General features: G+C 41.4%; 1 protein-coding gene across 1 annotated transcript in view; it reads left to right on the plus strand.

Moving 5' to 3' along the window:
- Positions 1-3,318: 3,318 nt before the first annotated feature.
- The window catches only part of ntrk3b (neurotrophic tyrosine kinase, receptor, type 3b), a 282,620-nt gene continuing 260,718 nt past the window's right edge, over positions 3,319-25,220 (plus strand). The window contains exon 1 of the mRNA XM_080490348.1: positions 3,319-3,736. Within this exon, the coding sequence (XP_080346474.1) occupies positions 3,495-3,736 (242 nt within the window). The 5' untranslated portion in view covers positions 3,319-3,494. The remainder of the gene's footprint in view (positions 3,737-25,220) is intronic.

Here is a 25,220-nt window from a genome sequence, read left to right on the forward strand (position 1 = left end):
AACATTTAATCCTGTTTGAAACAGCTGCCACTTTGCACAGGACACATAAAACATGATGTGTTTTTTTTGTTGTTGTTGATATTCACGAATTAGATTTAAGACCAAAAAAAGACCATGTGAATATTATTATTTATTCTAAACATCAAATTCAAAGTTTAGTTTTGATATTAGTAGTTTATGATTAAAATATCCTGGATTACAGGTGTAACTGCGTAAACTCTGCAGCCCTTACTATTGAGGTGTGTCGTTATACCAAGAATTGAATAATTCTTTAAGGGCTTCAGAAGGAAAGGACTCGAGCCCCATGGCTGAACCACGACGACAAATTCAGCCTACTTCACAGTGTGTTGCAAAAAGATGGCTATAAATAAATACAAACATATTTTCAAGGCTCCACGTGTGGCTCTTCTGGGGTGAAAGTGCCCCTGTCCAAAGTCACAAGGAGAGTGTACATATTTTTACTTTCAATTCAAAAGGAATATTAGCATCAAACTACAGTTTGTGAAAGACCTTATTTATTCACTTATTTACTCTGAAAATTAGCATGAGCCTTTAAAAGAAACATGTGAAACTGTGCAGGGGGCTGAAACAGACTGTGTGCATCCTCTTAAAGGTCCAACATGCAATATATTTATGTTACAAAAAAAACTCCAAAATAGTCAGAAATATAATGAAATATGTCTAGTAAAGCTAAAAAAACAACAACAAAAGCCCCAGAATGCAAATTTTAATACAAATACAATCTCATGATTTGAGAATGAGCGCCTATAAAAAATGAAAATGCCATCAAAGTAATAATTTGTACAAAATGTAACAGGTACAAATAAAGTTCAAATGTGCTCTTTAATTCAAAACAGCTCAAATTAAATATTTTAAAATATGAGGAAACATTTGAGACAAATGCAGGTGAAAATAAAAACTCAGAGTGAAAAGGTTAAAAATATTGTTCCAATAAATCATTGTTAGTACCTGTCTGAGCCTTCTCACATTTATGATTGTTCATTGGCTGAGTCATGCTATTTTTATGGAAGCTTGTAACAATTTAGTCAGGACCCTCAAAGTATCGCTCCGCCTTAAAGACCTTCATTGACCCCCGACCTCGACTCTGCTGAGCAAGAAAATGAAGAGCAGCAGGTGCAAATACGAGGAGCCGATGTGTGGCAGCTACTTACATAATAAACAAAAGAAAAAGAAAAAAAAAACCTTGAAAAACCAAATTGGTATCGCTTCAATTTTACATGGGTGCAGATTTCAGACCCTGGAGATGTTTTTCGGGATCCCTCCAGCTGAATGTGGAAAGGTCTTTTGAGTTCACCTAAAGTCTCAGTGAAGTAGTTCAGCTTGAATAATGAATGTTTGCATATTCATAGGTAGTGAATTTTTCAGGAAGGGAGCAGGCGTTGATGTTGGTTAAACCAGGTAATTGAAGCAGTTTTAAAGGGGAAAGTATTTCACAAATTACCAGCCTATCATTATTCGTATTTTTGATTTATTTACTCATTCAATCCTGCCTTTTACTCTTGTTTCCATCGCCAGTATTCAATCCAGATAACTATCATCAAAACTGTGCGTCGTCATTTTGGAACATCGATCCGACTACAGGCTGCTTTAACAAATCTTGTAAACTAATATCTTGTTTGTGCTTTCATTCTCAGCAGGATGGACTACCGTAAGTTCAGATCCATCAGATAGCAGCAGCTTGTCCAGAGAGCTGCTTCCTCAGTCCTGACCAACACTAACAAAGTGGAGCACATTACAGCAGTCCTCAAATCACTGCACCGGCTTACTGTGCATGAAAAATAGACTTTAAAATGTTGTTAGTGGTCTATAAAGCACCAAATCGCCTCAGGCCTCGACACATTATGTGGTTCCCCGAACCCTGAGATCATCTGGAAGAGTTCGACTGACTATTCCCTCAATCAAAACTAATCAAGATGAAGCAGCCTGTGGTTCCATTGCTCCAAACCCGTGGAACCAAACTTCCAGGACATCTGAGGTCAGCTCATTTCATTCAGAAATCAACCCTTTCACAAGAAGTGGGTGGCAGATAGAGGACACTAGTCATACATAAATGAAGCCATATTACATATCAAGTTAAAGGAGAACCTTGGTTATGATAAAATATAAGGGTTTTTTTTACATCCTCAACAAATAAATAAAAAAGATTCTCATTTGACATCATTTCAGCAACCCTCTAACCGTATTTTGAATGTCACACAAACTATACAACAAAAGAAAGACTACACATTTTTTCGTTTTCGAGCGGTTTCAATGGGTTATAACAATAATATTTTCTGAAGCTCAACATGTAGGATCACCTGTAGCTACTATTTTTACATTTGTCTAATGTACATTCATCCATTCATCGTCTCTTCATTCAAATTTAGAGTCAGAGTTGACTTCAGTAGACTGTGGGTGATGCGGGTATATATATATATATATATATATATATATATATATATATATATATATATATATGTATATATAGCATGTGTGTGTACTAACCTTTAGCTGATGACTTGAATTGAACTCCATGTTTTTGAAGTGTGTGATGAAACAAAATCTACAGTAGAAAATTCCAAGCATGCACCTGGAGAAAACCATGCAAGTCCACCACACCAGATAGCCTTCTTTCTGGTCATGTTCTTACTAATTACCATCTTTTGTTCTCTGTGATCCCAAACATATGTTTCTTTAGTGTTTTATTAACAAATTGTTGTTTTGAACTGCCTGGTGTCTTCCTGGCTGTAGATGAGCTTGCTTTGCCAGACATAATTTCTAAATATATACTGTATATAATGAACCATATGGGTCAGTGACACTGAATCGTGGGGTTATTTTTTTCTTCACACAGTATTTCTCCCTTCCTCTCTGTGGTGGTGCACAGTGCACGGCCCCTGTGCAGTGTTGCTGTAATCACACTTGATTGCATGCAGTTTCTGCAGGTGTCAGTATGACTGGAGCCGGTAGGAGGGACTTGATGCTCCAACTTCTTCTCATTCGGTGTCTGCGCTCTTCAGCCAGTCGTCCCGGTCCCGATCGGAGAGAGACGACGACATCAGCGGCGGCAGCGGCGGCGGCGGCGTTACCGGGGAACACCATGCATCACACCAGACGACTGGAAGCTCCTATTCTTTCGCTTTCTCCGTTTTAATTTTGCGTTTTATTTTTATTTTTATTTTATTTCATTTATTTTTATTGTGTTTTTTTCTCTCTTTCCCCCCCTCCTTTGCCCCCCACCCCCACCCTCCCTCCTCCTTTTCACCCAATCTCTGACGCGCAAGGACACTACAGCATCCATCCACGGCAGAAACGCTCACATAGAGCATCCTCTGTACAGACGCACCAGCCAGCTATCCTCCTCCTTCCTTCCTTCCTTCCTCCCACTCTCCTCTCCTCTCCTCTCCGTTCTGCTCTAACCCAGAGGACATCGGGACCCTCTTCTTTATTATTTTTTTTTTTATCCCCCCCTTTTCTCTGTTTCGCCTGGAGACATGGATCTATGGTTTCATTCGATCCGGATTTGCTGGTGGAGGGTTTTGTTTCTAATGAGTATTTTCCAGGACTATCTGAGCTCCATGCTGGACTGCCCGCCGACCTGCAGCTGCTCTCAAACAGAGATCTATTGCAATAAGTCTGACAACGGCAGGTTTTTCCCTTTACTCGTCCTGCAAGACACTGGGAGCAATGGGTCCAGCGTTGACATAGCGGAGTTATTCAAAAACATCAGCTCTATGTAAGTAGATGCGGGTCGTGCCGTGCGTTTTTTTTTTTTTTTTTTTTTTTTTTTAACCGTTCATTGATGTCTGTGTGTTGCTTCCTTTGCACCGATCTGACTTATTGGGTGATGTTTGGTTTATCCCCACACTTTTCATACTTCCCATCTCTTAAGTGAGCTTTGATGATAACACCGTCATGAATGGGAGCTTTGGCATGGACGCCAATTGCGCTCTTTTCTCCCTCCCGTGCGCAATCAGGCACAGAAACCAAGCGCAGCCTCGCAACAAACTACTTGATCTTGAACCACGAGCATGTGAATGTGGGATTGTGTCCACCCTCCTCCTCTTCCTCCCTTTCCCCCTTTTCCCCTCCTGTGTGTACCAATAAAGTTGCTCCTCCGCAGCGGTACCGCAGGCCCAGCGCGGCCAAATGACAGAGAGGATGTTGCGGAGAGAGAGAGAGAGAGAGAGAGAGAGAGAGAGAGAGAGAGAGGGAGAGGGAGAGGGAGAGGGAGAGGGAGAGGGAGAGGAGAGAGAGAGAGAGAGAGAGAGAGAGAGAGAGAGAGAGAGAGAGAACACATCTCGCTTCAACCATTCCTGCTCCATTCCCCTTCTGGCGTGCGGCGACTGTTTCCGACAGATTGTGTTAAATGAAACAGAAATAAATGGTGCAGGAGGGTCAACTAGTTACATCTTCAGCCCTGCGTCCTCTGAGATTGACGCGACCCGACAAACTTTATTATGTCCAGATGATGCGGGGTGAGATGGAGAGGATGGAGGAAGGGAGGGAGCGGGAGCGTCACTTGTGGCTCTATACAGATGGATTGAGGACAATTGGTCTTTCATTATTACATATTGAGGCTTTGCTTAAGACCAGTGCTATAATGACGGCAGACCCCCCCCCCCCCCCTCCTCCTCCTGTCTCTCAGCCGCACACCCACACACCCCCAGAAGTACATTTTCATTCTGCATCCTCCCAGCCTCTCTCTCGCTCTCGCTCTCTCTCTCGCTCTCTCTCGCTCTCTCTCTGGCATCGATCCTTCCTGCCAACATCAAAGCTTTCTTTCTTGAAAAGTCAGGGGAGGGAAAAGACGAAAAATAAAAGAAAGAAAGAAAAAAAGCCCAACTCGGGCCTCAAAATAAGACCTCTGTTGTCGATGAGGCTGATTTACATAGAAAGTAAACATCTCCCGATTTACGCACTGGAATTCCCCGCACCGCCTGCCCCTGCGCCCTCTTACCCCAGAGGACTCTTTCCTCCCATCACTTCTTTTTCCTCGTCTTGGTGTCAGGTTTACCATTTTATCCATTTGAAGCTCACACACATCAACTTATTTTGTGCCACGGTTCATCGCTCCTCTGTGCCACTAGAGGGTAGCCTGGCTCTCCTCTAAATATATATATGTTCTGGGAATGGACGCATTTTACGTGACTGCTCGTTCGTTGAACATTTTAAGAGTCTTTTTTCACTCAAATGGTGATGTAGAATCAGTGCCAGTTTGAAGCACAGAGATATTAAAAGCAGAGGATGGAAGGGGTCAGAGACCACGGACGGCTTGTTTAGTGATTAGTAAGACCTGAGGGTAACTTGAGGATAAAGATTTCCTCTTTTTAAACCTGCTTCCTCTCATTCCCTGTGAGATCTGCAGCCTCTGTGGGCTCCGGTACGAAAGAAGGAGAAAAAGAAGAACATCTCCAAATTTAGTTTTCAATAAGCACAAAGTCACAGATTGATTGCCTTCTTTTGCCTTTGAGAAATCCTAATGCAACTGACCCAAGACTAATTGTGCATTTCATGGCCCCTGGCCAGCAGGCTGCTGTTTTTTTTTTTTCTTCTACCCCCCCCCCCCCCCCCCACCCCCCTACCCCCCCCCTCCTTTTCCTCTTTGCTGCTCAGCATGGACGACAACCTCCATGCAGCCAGCCAGCAGCCCCAGCCAGCAGCTCAATGACAGCTCATCACAAAGCCTACCGCCCAATGTCATGTCAGCTCACACACCACATCCGTCTATACACTCGAAGCACACTTTATTGCTCATAGCGAATAGTTGCATCAGCTTTACAAACCAGACAAATACCAACATCTAAAGCCCCACCTTAGTTTCCTTTAAAACAATGTGATCATCCACTAAAGCTGCCTCTGACAGCAGGTGCTCAACACGGGTGGAAATAAACCATGCAAATACTGTAGTTTGATTGCACATGTAGTTTGAACAGTGGGTATGCAAACAGCAGATATTACACTTTAATTTGGGAGAAAACCATTAAAAAGAGTCATTTCTTGGACATTCTTTTTTTTTTGTATGATGTGTATTTCAGAGCAATGCCTGATTACTGCTCCAGAGTACACACGACATATGATGCAGAGAAGTGATTTGACTTCTGGCAATTGTGACAAACAAATATCACTTTAAAATTGATTACCATGAGTTTTATTGCATTTCAACTCACAGCCTTTGTAGATTTGATACATAATTTAAACAACAAAGAAGATAAGTGAATGCTTGTTTGCTCCTGGAAACATGTTTTAGGCTTTTTGGTGGCTAAAATGAAAGCAGATGATATTCATTTCAACCATGTATTCATAATGTTTACAGAGCAGAGGTTGATGTCTGTATGAGGTGGAACACTTAGGCATAGCTGTGATAACATGCAATCTTTTTACATCAAATCTCAAGTTTTAAACTACAAGTCTTTAATGAATTCATGGAAGGCTCAACGAAAAGAACTGAATATAGTGAAAAGTTCCTTGTTTTGTCAGTCATTTCTCATTTCTCACATTTGTCATGAAGTTGAAGTTAAAATTATTCACAAATGAACTCAGTCTAGTCTGAAATATTTCAGTTTATGTATCAAAATCTAGGGTGGTGAAGTTTCTGTTAGAAGTATTAACTTTTCAATAGTATTTTAGTTTTTTTTGTATACACCTGTATATCAGTTTTTCGTATACATTTTAGTGACAAATATTACAGTGAAATAGCTCTCTCTCTTAAAATGTTGTGCGATTGTATTTATAACATATCTAAAGTGTAAATTCTGATTCCAGGGTGTGGTAGATTAAAGATTTGTAAAAGTGTTGATAAAATAATTTTTCTCACTTTGAAGGTTGATTATGTGATATTAATGTTTAGATACAGTATAGTTCACCAACAAAGTAGTATATATAAAGTACAAATAGCTCCTGTTCTTTTTCTTTTTGGAGGAAGGTTCATGCATTAAGCTAACAAGAAGTCGAGAGAAATACACGAGCCATTTATGGAGATTGAAAAACTAGGGTGTGTGCTCCAAGCAGAGGAGCTGTGAAGAGGAGGAGGAGGAGGAGGAGGAGGAGGAAGAGGGGGAGGGGAGGAATCAGCTAGCCAAAGAAAAAAAGGCAAGTCCAGATAATAGTTTCCCAGTTTTCTTACATTAGAGATTTATCACAAGTGGCATCACTGCTTGAAGTGGATAAGATAAGGCCTCGGTGTAAAACTTGAGGCGGTTGATTTGTGTGTGTGTGTGTGTGTGTGTGTGGGGGGGGGGGGGGTTGGCCAGCGGAAGCATTTGACAGGTATGTGTGTGTGTGTGTGTGTGTGTGTGTGTGTGGCTCTGAGTGCAGGTGGGTTTGTTTTCAGAATCCAATCAGCTTTTCCACCTCTGCAGATGACGTTTGGCCTCATTTTGTTCCGTTTCTTCCTCTTTTCTTTATTTGTGTGTGTGTGTGTGTGTGTGTGCGTGTGCGTGTGCGTGTGCGTGTGCGTGTGCATTACTGGGAGCCTTTTTGCTTTTCTTATTTTTTTGCCAGGAGAGGCTGAAGTATGGGGCCAATCTGTTCAGTCGCTACTGTGCCCTCAGCTGCTAAACACGGCCCAACATGTACTTAGAGAAAAATCACCTCTTCAGGCTCCCCATCTCCTGTGCTCTCTCTCTGATCCTTCCTTTCAACAATCCAGCCGTGCAGCCGCCGACTGTCATTAATGGGAACGTGGCGAGGTGTTGAACTATACACCCATTTCTCGGCAGACATTTTGACTCGTCATTGCAGGTGGGGGGTGGGGTGTGTGGAAAAAAAAGCACCAAACACGAATAAAGGCTGCATGCCATTTTATGGAAAGGTGCACAGTGACTCACTGACACACATATCAGCTAATGGTTTTCAACTCCACCCGTACCTGTTTTGTTTCTGCTATGGCATGCCAAAATGTGTGCTCTAATTACGTGATAATAATCAGCATATAACTGTGCTGTAATTTCTTTTGGTGCCACAACAATAAAAGGGTTATGTAATTTAGTATCCCTATAAGAGTCCTATGCAGTCACAAACATTTCATTAACATATAAAGATGAAAACTACTGAGCCCTGAAGTCCTGGAATGGGATTTGTTTGTGCTCACAATAAAAACACATAATATTTCAGGACTTTTGAAAACATGCTGCAGTGCATATAAAAAGCATTCATAAACTTGGATGGAATTGTGAGCAAAGAAATATGGATTTCTTTATTTTTTATTTTTTTGCACAGACATTTACACAAGGCCATTTTATTGTATTACGACCGAGCCAATTGTAAGTGACAAATGTGAAAGGGTGATGGATCAATAGGTAGATGGCCGTTCATTCATCTTAACTTTCATATTTGTGCACTTGTGCAAACTGTAATGCGATTATTGTGCTTTCATGACGAGGAGCAGGGAAGTGGGAAGGTTCCAGCTTCTGCTTGTGGAAAGTTTAATAGTTCAAAGTGCCCTGAGAAGGAGCTTTGAGGCCACGGCATTTGTCTGTCATCATTAACACTGGGGGCAACTGTGTGGGAGACATTGGATGAGATATACACCCCATTTAGACTTCATGTCCTCCTTCCACTAAAAGCTACTTCAGCAGCAGAATGGATGAGACACTGCAAAACCTTTCCCTCAGACCAGGTCGTACGTTTAGATTCAAATTCAGCTTTTCTGTCTTTTTAAAATAAAACACATCATCAACAGCAGTTCCATAGTGAATAAATGTGACGTGTAACTTTGGCTTTGCGAGAATAATCTCATTCATGTGTTTGGGTTTTGCTGTTTGGGTAAATTTTATTCGTCATGTTTCCAAACTGTGTCCTGTTGCCATGTGAAGGCTCCCAATTCAGAAGTGGGATTTTCCTGATGATTATCAGGTCATTTTCTGAGTTCCTTGCTACAGGAACCCGCCATCATTCACACAGCAACAGGCGGGAAAAAGTGACTCCACTTAAGCCATAAATCCAATAGTTTTTCAAACTCATGTTCATACATTCCATCGTAAATTGTTTTATCACAAGAACACGCTTGGAAAAGAGTTAAACTCCAACTGCTTTTATTGGGAGAATTCAGTCTGTGAGTTATTTGTAGCTTCACAAATGTGACTATTAGAGGCAAGATGTCCTTATGGAGTAATCTCTTTCAGTGATGGATGTAACAAATCTTTTGTTTTAGTGGAGCAGAAGACTTTTACAGCACCCCTGGTTAAATTTCTAAGATTTCACAAGGAGCTTTAAAGATCCAGGATACAGAAAGTCTCATTTTTTATTTTTTTTGTAAAAAGGTTTGACACCCATCCGAAGCCCGTACATCCACTTATGTCTTGCGATGCCATTCAGATGCAAATACTCTAATGTGCTAAAACGTGTAAATGTGAGGAATCCAACGTCCTCTATTTGTCTTTGAAACGAGGTGCCGTTTCCAGAGAGTAAAAAAAATATGGCGGCTTCAGCTTCTTTAATGTCACCGCTTTCTTCAGTCAAAGCGATTTATGTGCATTGTAAAATTGCCATCTGTTTATGTGCAAGCAAACAAAGAGTCCCTCCTTCCTAAATGCTTTGCCGGTTATCTACTTCACCAAATGCGGCTTGAAGTTTATCACTAAATGTCTTTAAAATCCTCATTATTTAAATCTAAAAAAAAAAAAAAAAAAAAGGGTCTTCTTACAGCCCATAACTTTGGCAGCTCCTTTAATATAACATCATAATGTTCCATTTAACTTGAGTAATCTTTAATTTGGTCTAAAGGAAAGGAGTGACACCACTGCTGTGTTTCTATTTCTGCACCAACGTTTTACTTCAAACTTCCACAAGCTACTACTTCTCCTTCAAAACTGCTCCGATTTTTAAAAAACAGCCCAGCTCCACTTCAATCTATTGATCTTTGGACACCTTCAAGTACATATTTGTATGATGCCGGCTTGCAGATGCTGCCAAAGAAACCTGTTTCCTACAGGAATGTTTCCAAGGTCCGCTGAGGTGCATCGTGTGGGCTGCCAGTGTCCCCCCGGTTCAGACGCTGAGCATTACTGCATTACATAAACTCAGCACTCTCTCTTTCTCTTGTAACTCCTGTGCAGCCCACATATTGCATGTGTGTGCATGGATGTGTGTGTGTGTGTGTGTGTGTGTGTGTGTGTGTGTGTGTGTGTGTGTGTGTGTGTGTGTGTGTGTGTGTGTGTGTGTGTGTGTGTGTGTGTGTGTGCAGCCAGTTGCAGCTCCAGACCCTCACATGTAATGGAGAAGTCTTGCGTAAGGTCTCTGAATGGGAACTTTCAGAGAATTTCACTGAAATTGTAGCCAGAAGTGGAGCAGCTGAGGGTGTGGAGGAGCTGTCAAAGTCACAATAGCAGAAATCTTGCACACAATTTAGGTCACATAATTTCAAGAGGGCACTCCAGACATTTTAGAAAAATACATTTCCATTGTGATGAAGGGCTCACAGAGAGAATGGGGGTCATTTATTACATGAAAACATTTTAGATTCTGGTGTACAAGTCAAGAAATGCTGCATTGTCTACAAACTGCTGGCCCGTGGGCCACTTCACGCTTGCATCCATCCTACTGGGAGGCCAGGATTAGACGTCAACAATGTACTTTGTACCTACAAGCTTTGGCCTTTCTCTCAAGCCTCGGACAGCATCCCCAGCGGCGGAGGAAGGAAATTGAAGACAGCCATGTCGTGGTAGAGAGCAGTTTGAGCTCCGACTGAGGTCCACCGCAGATTCCTCCCGCGACAGCTCTGAGAAACGACAGAGAGCGGTTTCCCTGGAACCAGCGGTGCTTTTAAAAGCAAAGGGGCCAACGTGAACGGAGGAGGAACAGCTTACATCAGGAGTAAAATCTGCCTCATCTCCGAGGCCGAGATCCACTATGAAGGAATTTTATACACCATCGACACAAGAAGCTCGACTGTAGTGCTGGCTAACAGTAAATGGCTCCTTTGGCCCTGAAGACCGCCCCTCTGAGCGACCGATTCCAGCCCAAGAGGAGGTATTCTAGTGCAACATCTTCAATGGGAGCCATATAAAAGACCTGTGTGTGAGCAGCCCAAAGCCACCAGCTCGCTGCCTCAGGACCCCGCAATAGTTCAGTCCTCTGTTGGATCAATAAATACAGCTGTGGCCCCCATACATTCATGCATTAATGCATTTTAACGTCCAAATTTTAATGCTATTTAAATGATGAAAATCGATTAAAGGCTGATGATGTGCAAAAAGAAGCCACAGAAGAATAAGACAAAAAAAAAAAATAATAGCAGCAAAAAAAGCTGTTTTAAAAGCTGTTTGCACAAGCAAACGAATATCGACATTTTTCATTCTGTTAATTAAGCACAAGTGCTGTGACCAGATTGCCAACTGTTTTCGTTTTTAAAACTTCATTAAAATTCATCAATTAGATATTTAAGAACGGGGAATAGATATGTGCTCACTATTTGCAGTTTAGTATTATAATATAATATCTGAAATTAAAATATCACATTTTGAGCGATAACTGTGCTTGTGAAGTGAAGTGGCCCTCCAATGAGATGACAGCGTGCCCCCCCCCCCCCCCCCCCCCCCGCCCCGTTCAGTTTATCCTGCCTTAATGCTGCTCCACGAGACGTGAGACTTCTCCTCAATTCTGTTTTAATAGTTTGTTGTTGTCTGGCTTTGCATGTCCGTGTATTGAAGTGTCCTTGAGCAAGACGCTGAACTCAGTGGCAACTCTCACCGTTAGTATGTGTGATTCGAAGTGTCTGACTGTGGAATTATGACCGGCGGCGTGAAACACTGCGACGAGCAAGTGAAAAATGTGTGAAAGGTGGAGTCCATTTACTTCACTGTGTTTTCTTTCATTTTTAAACTGAGGACGGACTAGATGTTGCGTTTCACTGTGCTTTACCAAGACCGAGTAAACTGGGACTGATGGTTCTGTTCATACCTACAACAGCGAACCTAACAAGCTGGTCTTTAGATTGTGTGAGAAAATGAAAGCACCTGCAGGAATCCTACACATTCAGAGGAGGAACATTCAAACGGCACAGGACGAATCCAGGGGGATTGTTGCTGTAAAGGTTCTAAATATTATGGAAGATAGCTACGGAAGAGTAATCGTAAAAGATTTGGTGTGACAGTGGTCACTGTTTTGTTTTGTCTTTGGCAAGAAAACTGCGGCACTAAAGCATGTCTTTCTTTTGAAACAGCTTTGACGTCATACCACTTAAGAAAGAAATGATTTATATCATCTTACCTGGCTTAAAGTCCAGTTTCTTTAATTATAAGATCGTATTTGACTCATTTATCTGCTCTCTTTCATTTTATCATCCTTAAATCTTTCTATCGCCTTTGAGGCAACGTGATGTCACTTCCTTCTTCTTTTTTTAATTGTTACCCTTGTCTTTGCCACAAGAGGGCTTGATAATCCCATATATGGGTCGTTTTTTTTTTTTTTTCCCCCGGATTTGAACAGTGCACATATGTGGTTAATTCTTTGCATGAGGCTCATTTCTGTGTTTTTATAACAAAGTTCATTCGTCATTCGTTTCCACTCATGATCTCTATGCAGCACGCTGCCTGGTAATAATGCCTTTGATTTCATTGTATTGGTTTTAATTATTTACATAAAACATTAGTTAAGAGATGTTATTGGCAGTATAAAGCTTTAAAAGGTGATTATACAAGATTGCAGCCATGACTCTGCTGTACATTAGGTGGTGGTGTTGAGTCAGTTTAGTCTGTTGCCTGTTTTGACTTGTTGGCTTCTTGTTGTATGATCCAGATTCGGTCCTTGGTGTCCTGCTTATCATATAGACGAATGTGTAATAGCCACACGTTAACGGTACAAACTTTTCCTCCAGCCACATTTTTAATGAGTCGGTGCATCATCTGGTGGTTGAAATATGTATTGCAATATTACTGGGGCCCTGCACAAATTGGAAAACTCACTGACTTTGGTTAATATACAAGCAAAACACAAACAATGTCTTCACAATGATACTTTACAGTTGCCGTTTTCTTCTTATTAATTTAAGTTATATTGTTGTTATTCATTTAAAACTTAATTGAAAAGTCAGTGAATAAAGCCAATTGTGTTCAATGTGTTTTTTAAAACCCAAGCTATACACCAAACTGTACATTAGTGTGCATTAAGTAATACTGTGCAGTTGAGGTAAAAGTCTGGATATGTTTATTTCATTATGTAACAGCTTTGCTCCTGACAATGTAAGTAAAGGGTTTTGATAATGTGATTTTAGAATTAAAAAAAAAAAAAAAAAAAGAGTGAGAGACAGAGCAGGAAATCAAAAGCAAATTTTGGACATTTTCTGCCTTACTTGGTAATGGCACACTTGCTGCCTGAATGAATTGCAGATATTCATGAAAATGATTTGGTTTCTATCGCTCTTTGGGAAAAAAACTGACAGCTTCCAGGGTTTCCCGGGTGCAGTGAGCTGGAACCCAGTCGGATGGTTTTGCGTCGCCCTCTAATAAGGGATGTCAGTCGAATGCACGGAGCGCCGTGCCCCCTCAAACACCGTCACTGCTACCGAGGCAGTCCCACCTCATTGCTAATACATTTCTTTATTCCTCCACCTCCTCTTCTTTATCCATTTCTCTGTGCTCAGTCCTCTGTGTGTTTTGAAGTTTGGAAGTCTGGGCCCCTGATGCCCAGCACACCTGCATCGAGATTTATTTTTCATTTCATGTATTTCGCCTTGTGGTTTCCATATAGTGGATATTTTCTCTCTGTCTTTGGAGGGTGACGTGTCTTTACACGCCCGCTGAGGCTTCTCTGTGTGATCTGAAAATTTGTTGTATTAGTATCATTTCAAGGCACAAATAAAAAAAAAAAGAAGAACAAAACTGCTCAGCCTCATGTAACCTCTGTTCACAGTGAAGAAAAGGCTGGAGCTTTGAGATTTACACCTCCCGTTAAGTAAACATCACTCTGTCAGCACACAGCACTGCTGCAGTGAAGTGAGAATTATTATTTTTTTTAATTATATGCTCTGTAATTAAAATCTGCAATGAATAACATTTGAGTATTTTGTAAATTGCCTTTCACTTGACGGGGAAAAAAAATGAAGAAAGGCACTTTATGAGTATGTATCTGTGTATTTCAATACATTTACATTGAGCAATATAACAGGGGAGGGATTTCCTTTGATATTGTTCATCACAGCCATGCTGATCTTCGGTGTGTGTGATCTTTATACCACAATTACACTCATGTGATCTATTTTGCTGACCGTATCAGAAATTAATAGCTTTATCATTTGTTTCATCTCAACCACCAAAAACCATGCCATATCTAAACCACAAAGTGATTGTTGCTAAGCAACACAAACATTTTTTGTCCCTGCACATGTCATCAATAGCATCCATTTTTATTATTGAAGGTTGCACCTCTTTGAATCGGTGTACATGTATTTGCACATTTCAAGAAAAAACTGCAAGAAAATCACTGTTACAGCGATTCAAAGCGAGATGTTAGTGGTATGGGCAACAACTTACCCCAATAAAGGTTTGCATGTGTGTTCAGAAGTTGTAACACCAGATGACTGCGTAAAAAAAAAGTTCACCTATTCAAAATAAACCTTCTGCTCAGTTCACCTGTGTATCTCAGGACAAACACACACACACACTCACATTCAGACCTGCACACAGTTTTTCAGTCCCCAGTTAATGTGAACTGCACGTTTCTGTACTGTGGGAGGAAACTAGAGCATCCAGAGAAAATCCATGCATGCACATGGAGAACGTAGAAACTTCGCATTGAGAGCCTGGACAATGAACTGTGAATATTCTGAGAACCAAACGTCAACCACATCACCGAAATGTGGGTGTTTTAAGACTAACAATAATAATACTGACAAAATGATCACATCGGGCCTCCTCATTGAAGAGATTTTGAAATGCTGTTCTGGTATTTTGGTATCCAGTTTTTATGAAGAACTCCGCTGGCGAGCAAAACTTTATCAACAATTAAGCAGGTTATTGCCATAATATCCACTGACACTAACAGTAATAGGATGATAAGAACTTGATCGTCTCCCAAAAGATTAAAAAGTCATCAGCAGTCTAAGGCCCTGTTTACACAGCAACCCACCGTTATTGCATTTTGTTATTCTCCATTTACTGTTTGATTTTTCACTTTAACTGGATTTAAATGTTTGTGAGGAGCAATAGACTGAAGACTGAAGCTGTTGAACCCCTGTTAGGTTAACAACATTTCATTCAAGGCAATTTTCAAGGTTTGTCGTTTAGAGTAACATACAACTGAGACATTATGCAGTTTTACTCAATATCAAATATTCATTACTTGAAACAGCATGAGGTTTGCATTCATACTCAAAATAACGACCTTAATACTCTTGAGTTGTCGATGAAATGTAGTCACACATTGAAGAACATACAAATCAAACCTTCCATGCAACATTTTGATGAACTGAAACATAAACAACTTGAACAATTATTGTGTGATACATGACCGAAGTGCTTAAAATCTAAGATGAAAAAAAACAACAACCTATGGACACTATGTATTGTCATGTGAAGTGGGAAGAACGTCCATGTGTATTGGAGGACATTGAGGTGGATGAATGGATGAATTACATAATACCTTAAATTTAGGGTTTGAAAACTGAGGTTTTAGAGGTCAATAAATGAGTTCCTCAGTGTTTTTCTTGGACGGCATCAGTTTTTAGTCAAAACCTCATCAAATATTCAAGAAAACTATTCAACAACAGTCCGAGGACATAAACAATCTGTTCCTTGAGTTTGTAACTCATCTCCACTCCTGCTTCTGCGGTTATAGAGTTTCATTTATGTCACTGTGAAATCTATGTATGTCTTTAGCTCAATATTCTTCTCAAAGTTGCAAAGGAATGGTTGGTATTTTGATTGAAGAGGCTGCAACCTGCCCACTCACTGACTAAAAATACTCCCGACACTGTAAAACCAAAGGATGAAGTGGCAGCAGTGAAAGTACAATAGCTGCGGGAGACAGTAGAAGCAATAAGGAGGACATTTTGTTCGTGTGTCATCGGAGTCTCAGAGGAGAGCTGTTCAGACCCATTAATTAATTATTGACCTGTCTTCAGCTATGAGATGTCTCTGAGAATGAAGCCAATTGCTACAGTGGGGGTAGGGTGGGGGGGTGGGTTAGGTGGGGGGGCTAAGTTGATCTCCATCATCTTCACAACCCTTGTCGTCTCTATATTCACAAGTTGGCATCATCACCCCTGATGTCGTTCAGCCACCCAGGGCGGAGTTGCGAACACGCATCCTGCCAGTTGGTCCTCACTGTACCCACCCACCCACCACCCACCACCCATACCACCACCTCCGCATTGCCAGGCTCACCTCAGGCGGTGCACGACGGGCCCCTCTGTTATAAGCATATCATCAAGTTTGCATGAGCCTGTCTTTGCGGGAAAGTAGGTCATAGCTGCCATCTGAGAATTAGGAGGAGAGAGCTGTGCTTTTTTTTTTTTTTTTTTTCTTCTGGGATCCTTGTGCATGCATACAGGGGAGCAGCGAGAAGCCATCCTCTACCACCAACACCACCTCTAACACCACCCTCTCCAGTCTTGCAGGCAGCCCCTGTTTAACAGATGCATGCTAATGAGGCATCTACCCCCTCCATTGAACAATCAAAAGATGCATTGAGGATCGAAGGAAACACAGAAACACACTCTTTCCAGCCAGGATTGCAGGCCTGGGGCAGCATTCCAGGGGCTTTCTGTTGACATTCACTTGAGCCTCTCGCTTATATACAGTAGATTATGAGTCAGTGTCACTCCCGTGTGCAACAGTTTATCATGTCAAATTTGGTGATTGAAGGAAAGAGAAAAGCGCTGGAAAAAAATCACAAATCTGCCTCTTCAAACAGCATTTTGTTCCACGGTTGTGCAAAAAAAAAAAAAAATAGCCCAGTTAAAATGCTTGCCTTGCGCCATGACAATCGATTTCCATCTATTCATATGCACTGCCTCCTCTTGCTTATTTCCCTATTGCTAATGTTCTGTGTGATTCCCAACTTGTGAGGACCACTTATCACGTACCTGCCGCACTTTGATATCGCTTGTGAACACAAGACGAATCGGTCTTATGCCTAATCAGGTAACTGAGCTTTACTGAAGCTTTATTGCAGTTAATCATGCTTAAACATGGTATCTGCAGGCTTAGCGTAGCCACGCTGAAAGCGGCATTACAGCTAATTCCATCCTCTGTGTGATATTGATGGATGATTCGTAGTGTGAGGCGTTTGTGCGATGGTGGTGGCTTGGAAACACTCTTCTATACTCTCCGCTCTCTGTGTTTCCCTCCACACGTCCATCTCTCTCTATCTCACTCACACACACACACACACACACACACACACACACACACACACACACACACACACACACACACACACACACACACACACACACACACACACACACACACACACACACACACACACACACACACACACACACACACACACACACACACAGAGCATTAATTTCCTCTGAGATAACCTCCTCTCAGGTGAGGATGCATGTTTGACCCTCACTGTGTCCATCACCATGTGTTGAATCCCACTGGACAGTAACTGCCGTTAGAAAAGGAACATTTTCACATTCCTGCATTTTCCCTGCGTTCCCTGCCAATCGAGCTCCCGCTTATTATTCATGTGGGATGTTTAGTGTTTTAAAAAAGAAAACATCAATCATCATGTATTATCAAGCAGGATGAGTCACCCCACTGTCCTCCATGTCAGCAATGACTGGCAGAGCTGTGTGAATAATGCAGCTGTCTCGGCGCTCGCTGAGCTTCAGCCATGTTGTTCTACATGGTGTGCATGCTGATGGATGCTATTTCGCCACCATGCTAGCTCCTGTTTTGTGAGAAGCACAACGTTCATGTCGATGCACAGTTTTGCTAACAGATTGTTCATCTCGGTGCGTAATCCATTCATCTGCAGTCGTTTATTCTTTTGCAGTTGTCTGCATTAAAGTCTCGGTTCGGAGTGTCAGTGTGACCTCGGATGCCTTCTGTTCGCCGTCCCTCGGAGGCTCTTCCAGCTCCGCACCGGACTGCGCTTACAGCTGTTTAGGATGTTGTCAGGCGGGTTGAACTGCCGTTGTTGGTGTTTATTATTCCCATAGATATGCAGCAGCAAGGCCCAACTGCACTCGCCTGGAGCCAGAAAGTGAGATTTACCTCTGGTGCGGTCGTAATTTTAAGAATGAGATGGAAGGAAGGCAGAATGTGTTCACTAACAAACAAAAAGGAGCAATGTAATGACGCTCTAGGAGTTCAACTGACAACAGGATGAAGATGATTACTGTCATGTGGCACATGGGAATAAACAAAATTCAAGCAAATTACAAACCAAAAACAGGTGTTATTTGGTACATCAACTGGTATATGTTTCTCCACCCCACCCCCCCCCCCCCCCCCCCTACCGCCCACCCCCCCCCCCCCAACATGGGTTCAAAAGAGGGTCCAGGACTCGTTTGGGATGTGCTAAATGCAATAGGCTTTGTCTTTTCTGGGGTAGTTAAAATTAGACTTGCACATGTCGAAGTGAAGTGAAATGAACACATTCTCGTGAATCTAGAACCTGTGAAACTGCACATTGCTTATTGTTGAAGGATTATTTTGGCAAATCATTGGAGGGTGGCCTGAGAGGTGTTGACTGGACATTTTGCTTGCCTTTGCAAATAAATACATTGATATGATGCTGGATTTTAGAAAAAACAACAACAAAAAAACCAGGACATGTTGTGTTTTAAAGCTAATATGTAGTTGTTGCATCAAAATATCCGGCATAGACAAGTGTAAACCAGCAAGCCGATCATGTCTATGAAAGTAATCTTGTCCAACTAAAATCGTTATTCTAGACTGACACCATGTGAAAACTTGCTCTGAAAAGGTTCAAGGCCACATTTTCCAGATAACTTGACTCATAACTCGGAAAAGTTTTCCTTCAGAACATGCAATGAATTCTACTTCATGTTTGTCTGTCACGACAAACCAAAGCAGTGCAGCGCATAGATAAGAGCGTCTGTTCGTTTTTCCATCTGTACAAACAAGTGAGATCTGTTCAAGGCAATATGTACGCCCATGATTGGATGGCAAACACTCGTAATGAATTAATGGCTCCACAATCCCGGCTGTGAACTTTGACCACCAACGTAATGAGCGTAGAGGACAAAATAAAGTACAGATGTACCTTCATATTTCCCAGAATGCAGAGAGGTACAGACAGTGTGTCGGAGCCAAGCACTACAGCCACCACAATTTATCGATTCCCTCGGCTGCTCTGATATCTGTATTTGCTGCACCGGGTGGAGCGTTGGTGTGTATTGCACTACATCAAAATATTATAGAGCTGGCAGGCCACTCAGCCGTAGTCGCCAATTATTCTCAGTGAGCTGAGGACTTGGTGGCCGCACAGGAGTTAGGAGCCCTGGGATGTCTCTTTTTTAAGACCTTGAGAGAGCTTTGTGGAGGCAGATGAGAACACATTAAAAGTAAATGGTCCACTGGGACTCATCCCCCCCCCCCCCCCCCCCCCCCACTGGATCCCTGTTGCTGCAATGACCTTGCCACTCCAATCAGAGTATCACTCTCTCTCCATCTTCCCTCTCTGATTTAAAAACTCATTGTTTTAAGAAGTACCTGACATCAGCCTCACTTATGGCCGAATCACATTCCGCCCTTACATCTATCTCCCTTCGTTTACTTCAGGTTTAGAAATCCAAAGCCCCCCCCCCCCCCCCATTTAACTTTCTTTTTTTTTATATAAGCCAGCTGGTTTCCAGTCGCTCAGTGGATGAACCCTCTTGTAATAACACAAATAAGCAATTAAAAAAAAAAAAGGTCCAGTAAAAGAAATTAAATGTCACATCATTACAAGTTAGTTCATAAAGGGGCTTGTTAATCGTTTATGCAACCTTCAGACAGAGATAGACACATTTCTTAAACTGAACTAAACTCGCCAGTGTTTGGAAGCTTTATGATTACCATCAACACTTTACATCCATTCTTCCATATTTTACACCATCTATCCTTCTGATCCTCAACTTTATTCAATTCAGAGTTGGGGTGCTGGAGCTGATCTTGGCTGAGTATAGGTGAAGGCAGGATATACTCCGGACAGGACACCAGTCCATCACAGGAGTAACACAGAGAAATAGATTAACCACTCTCTCACTCTCTCTCTCACACACACACACACACACACACACACACACACACACACACACACACACACACACACACACACACACACACACACACACACACACACACACACACACACACACACACACACACACACACACACACACACACACACACACCGATGGGTAACTCATTCGTCACTCAACCATGCGTTTGGACTGTGGGAGGAAGTACAAACCTGCAATTTCCACACTGAATGGCCTCCAATCAGACTCGAACCAGGATATTCTCGGTGCAGTGCAACTGTGGTCCCACTGAGGCCCCATGTCCTCCAGGACTTCAAGGACTGATCTTGGTGACTGAAACCAGATCAAACCTTTCGAGGTGCAGTGGAGTTCATGTCTCTGTGGATCAGGGATGTTTTGAGGTGAAATGGGACTGAAACAATTTTAAGAGAGGGTCACAATGCTAGTACAGGTTATTTTACTTTATATTCCATATATGAAATATCAAATGTTGTTTTCAACAAAATTGCAAACAAACCTATTGTTGTGATGCTTGTACTTTTTGATACTTTTTTTTTTTTTTTACAAAATACTATTGCTTCTTGAGCTTTAATTCTTCTGGGAATATCTATCTCGTTTGCTGATGTGGTGAGGAAGACTGCTTATGCTTCTCTCCTACATGTGTATTTTTTCTCAAATATGCCACCTGAAAAAAAGGAAAAATTTGAAGTTTCCTTTATGTTTCATTACATATGTATTAAGAAGCTACTGAAAAAACTAAGAACAATAATTTGGTCAGGGAGCTGTGGCCCTGAAATTTGCCTTTTGGCATTTTGGTGTTTGTTTAATAATCTGGGAATTACATGAATACCATAAATAACAATGCAAGTAAATTGAACGCGAATGCATTGTTTTGTTGGTGAGGCGGAGTGGGTGCATTGTTGTTGTTTGCCGTTGTGACTCAGAGGTTCCTTCAGGATGAAGGAGACTCTGAAGGTCTTTAACATAATGATGTTTGTTGAAACTGTCAGGCTGGATTAGGTCTTTTTGTGGGATTATTATGGAAACGGTAGAGAGGACATGTCAGTTAATGTGTTTTGAATTTCACGTTGTGAAGTGGGGATCATCTGAGTACACGTATCCTCTGGATGTGAGGTGTGTTTAAAGTGTAGGAGGATGATCCTCATGTACCCCAACTCTCCCTTTTATCATGTTAAGTAGTCATTTATAGCTGAGAGCAGGACTTTCTACTGCTTTTCACATTATAATACATTATATTCAAAGGCTATTTTGATCCATATAACTTTTTCAGTTATTTGCTATTGAAATATCTGGTAAGTCTTTACATATAGTCTGCAGCTGCCGTGACTGTTCACTTATATTGATATTTTTTTGAAGTTCGTACATAAATTTCACAAGATGTTAAAAATGATCCCATTTATACACCGTCATAAACACAGTTCAAGTAATGAGTACCAATGTCTCCCAAGCTACAGTGGATATAATCTCAGTCATACCACACATGCACACAAATGGTAATTATGTCTGAAAAGGGAGAAGGTTGTTTTGCATTAAAACTTATTTTATGATTTGCATTTATTTATATCGGGAGTCCCAAACATGTTTTAGGAGAAGAAGCATGAGATGCTGTGTTGGTGAAGAAAATAAAGAGAGTTCTAAACATTTAAGAATAATTGAAAAGATCACTTTTTATTATGATTTCCCCTCAAAAAGTTGAGGAAAATAGTCATATTGGGAAAAGGCATCCACCTGACGGACAAATGTTTGCTGGTGCAAATCCCACTTGAGCTGTAGAAGAAAAGATACCAAGCGGTCATCATGTCATGTTTTGGACATTCATTGCCATCGTTTTAATTTCTCTCTCAAACACTGAAATAGCGGTCATCACACGGAGCACAATTTTAAATCCTTAATTCAATAACGGACAGACTTTCTGACACACTCTGACCTCACGCAGCCTTAATCAGGACACGGGAGGTTTCAGCAAATTTCATCATCCCGTATTTTATGCACTTCATAAGACACCGAGGTTGGGGTATAATTTATTAATAACGCGAGGTCCCCACATTATGCGAGTCAATGTCAGTGGAGTCACCGGGGCTCAACAACAACAAACCAGGAGTGCATGCATTAGCAGGCGCAGGGACTCGCCGGGGAGTCGCACTAATTCAGAGCTTTCGTCAAAGTGTTGTCTCCAGGAGGAAAAAAAACTGCTGCCTCCGCTTTGATGAGACGTTGATGGAGGAACTGGGCGGCCCGTCAGTTAGGAGAGGTGACGCGCCGCGGCAGCTGTCTACATTTGACACTGTGAACTGGAGAGGCTTCGTTTTTCCAGAGGAAGCCATCACCTGTCAAGCATCACTAATGTGTTTATTGTTACTGGAGAGATCAGCTTGTTCCCCTCCGGTTATTTCACAGAGGAGACGCACTCCGAGTGTCAAGTGTTGAGCAGATCTGTGTGAGGCTGAAGAACGCCGTGTTCATCCCCCTTTCCATATTTCTGATTTATGGCCGAACTCAATTATGAAATGAGTCCTCCTCGTCTTCTTCCTGCACGGGAGGAGGACACCCTGACTTGGAGACACACAAAATGGCCGCCATGTCGCAGCTATCTTGTATTTCTTAGTTCAACCCTTAATTTTGTTTTTCACAGTTTTTGGAGTCATGTCATGGGATTTTGTCTCTTTACATTTGTTGTTACTTTACAGGAGTTTTTGTGTGAAGCATTCGGTGTTCTGTTAATGATTTTTCTTTTTTTTTTTAGCTGAGGGTAAAATTATATTTCCACTCACATTGTTTGAATCTTCATCACAACTATATTAAAGACGAGACATAAATGTCATTTATGATGTTTACTTTCTTTTGTAGTCCAATTGTGTCTTATGTTTTCTTCATTTTATATTTGGGGTTCAATCATGTCATTTTGAGTCTATTTATCTGAGTTTAACTTAATGCTTTTGCATTATATACGGCATTGTTGCATCTTGCCTTTTATTTGTTTGCAACCTTTCATCTGATTTTTATTCTGAATCTTTGAAATTTTCAATTTGTCACCTTTTCCAAATACTTATTTAAATCATTTTTCAAGCCTTTGATGTGGTTGTGCTTATCTCGGTAGGCGGATTGCATCTGTTCTGTGACTTCCCAATAGGAAACATTGAAACAGTGACTTCAGACCCAGGCTTGGGACCAGGGGTCCGCGAACACCTTGGGCCCCTTTGTTTGTTCCAAGTACACCTGTTTATTCATCCATCCATGTGGCTCCAGCCTGGTATGTTAGGGTGCAGTTGTAAAACATGCAGAGGGAGATGACAGCTGACTGCCAAGCCTTTATGTCTGGAGCTGGACTGATGAAACGTGTCCTCAGGTTACCTCGTCTGCCTGCTCGGATTAAAATTGGGCTCACGGACCCTCATTTTGATAAAATACTGCGCGTGTATGTAAAACAGTGAGAGAGACCGTGTGCGTCTGAGAGAAGCAGTTACTTAAATGGAAGCGGAAGGAGAAATAGCAAACAAATCAAATATTCAACAACCTTGAGCTTTGCCTCCCCCACCACCCCAGTTCCATCTTTCCTACCGGAGGTAATTGGTTGACATTGCAAACTTGTGCAGGATCCGTAGTGTGTGTGTGGACTCCATGTTATTGCGTTTCACATCTCAGTCAGAAAACAAGGGAGACAAATTTCGGGGAAATTTAACAAGAACGGTCTGAGAGTTTCCTTTGTGCTCATATTTCACTAAGTCTGAGAGAGCTGATGTTCATTGATTTGCCCCGAGAGGAGGTAGAATTGTGAAGGTGGATATTTTCAATGTTTGTGCGACAGCGTGGTAATGAAAGACAGTGTCAACCACTGTATGTCAATTCCACCTTTTTCAAGCATTGAGACTGCTAAAGCACATGAGGAGTACTCAGGATTGTTACGATGGACACAAAAGACCTTAAACTAGGGGTTTCCTGCACACCACTGAGGTTTTACAACTATGATCTGAAAGCGTTTTGATGTAAATTGATGAAATGAATAATTTCACTCCCGTGTCTGCGAGTAAAACCATCATAATGGTGAACTGCTGCTGCACCACGTCTGTGGAAGTTTCCAGAAACCTCAGGACCTCACAACCAGTGGCGATTCAAAGAAAACAAAACACTGCTTTTTAAAGAAGCTTTTTAATTTACTTTAAGGACTGCTTTTTGAAAATTTTAATTTTGAGTGTTTGTACAGTTTCTCTTTTGAAAAGTGCTTCATAATTCTAACATATTGATTGATATGTGACACACCTGATCTAGACTATCAAGGATATTCAACAGCCAATAATCAACACCTTGATATGTCAAACATTTATGTTTTGGTTAAGTTTAGGCACAAAGACATGTTTGGTAGGTTTCTATATAGTTTACTTTCCTGTCTGTGACTTACATGTTCTCCCTGTGCATGTCTAGGTTTTCTATTTGGTAATCCGTCCATCCACCCCATTCTCAATGCACAAGGGTGATTCTTGCACTTTTGAATTTTAACAAATACGCTCATCTTTCCACACAGTCAGATCTCACAGTGTTTTTCCATCAGGAGCAGAACAACTTATTTTTTTTGGACCCTGCAGTTCGTTTGAATACATTTCTCAGGGGCCTCTTTGTTGTCAGAACTCTTTTACACTATACACACTAAAGGGTTTGAGTTATAGCTTTCCATTCACCCATGGAAATGTTCCTATTTCTATACGTTGTCATGACAACTCACGAATATCCCACCAAAATTCTGCTGACGACACAGTTTGTGTTAAAGGAAGACATTTGACTGAATTATTCATCTTTCTGAAGAGCATACTGTTTTTATAAACTGTCGTCTCGCCGTATTTGCACATTGTACTTAAAAATACCCGTGTTCAGCTGAGGTGAAAGTCGAGATGCGCTTCTAATCTTAATTATCTCACCTGGAGGTGAGATTTTAAATAAATTAAACCTCACAACACAGAAAGTCTTTGATCCTTTGTTTAGAGGAGACCGTGCTGTTTAATCTTTGTGCCTCCTCCTCCTCCTACACGTCCTTGTCTTTTCC

This window comes from Lipophrys pholis (genome assembly GCF_963383615.2).
Source record: "Lipophrys pholis genome assembly, chromosome: 2".
NCBI lineage: Eukaryota > Metazoa > Chordata > Actinopteri > Blenniiformes > Blenniidae > Lipophrys > Lipophrys pholis.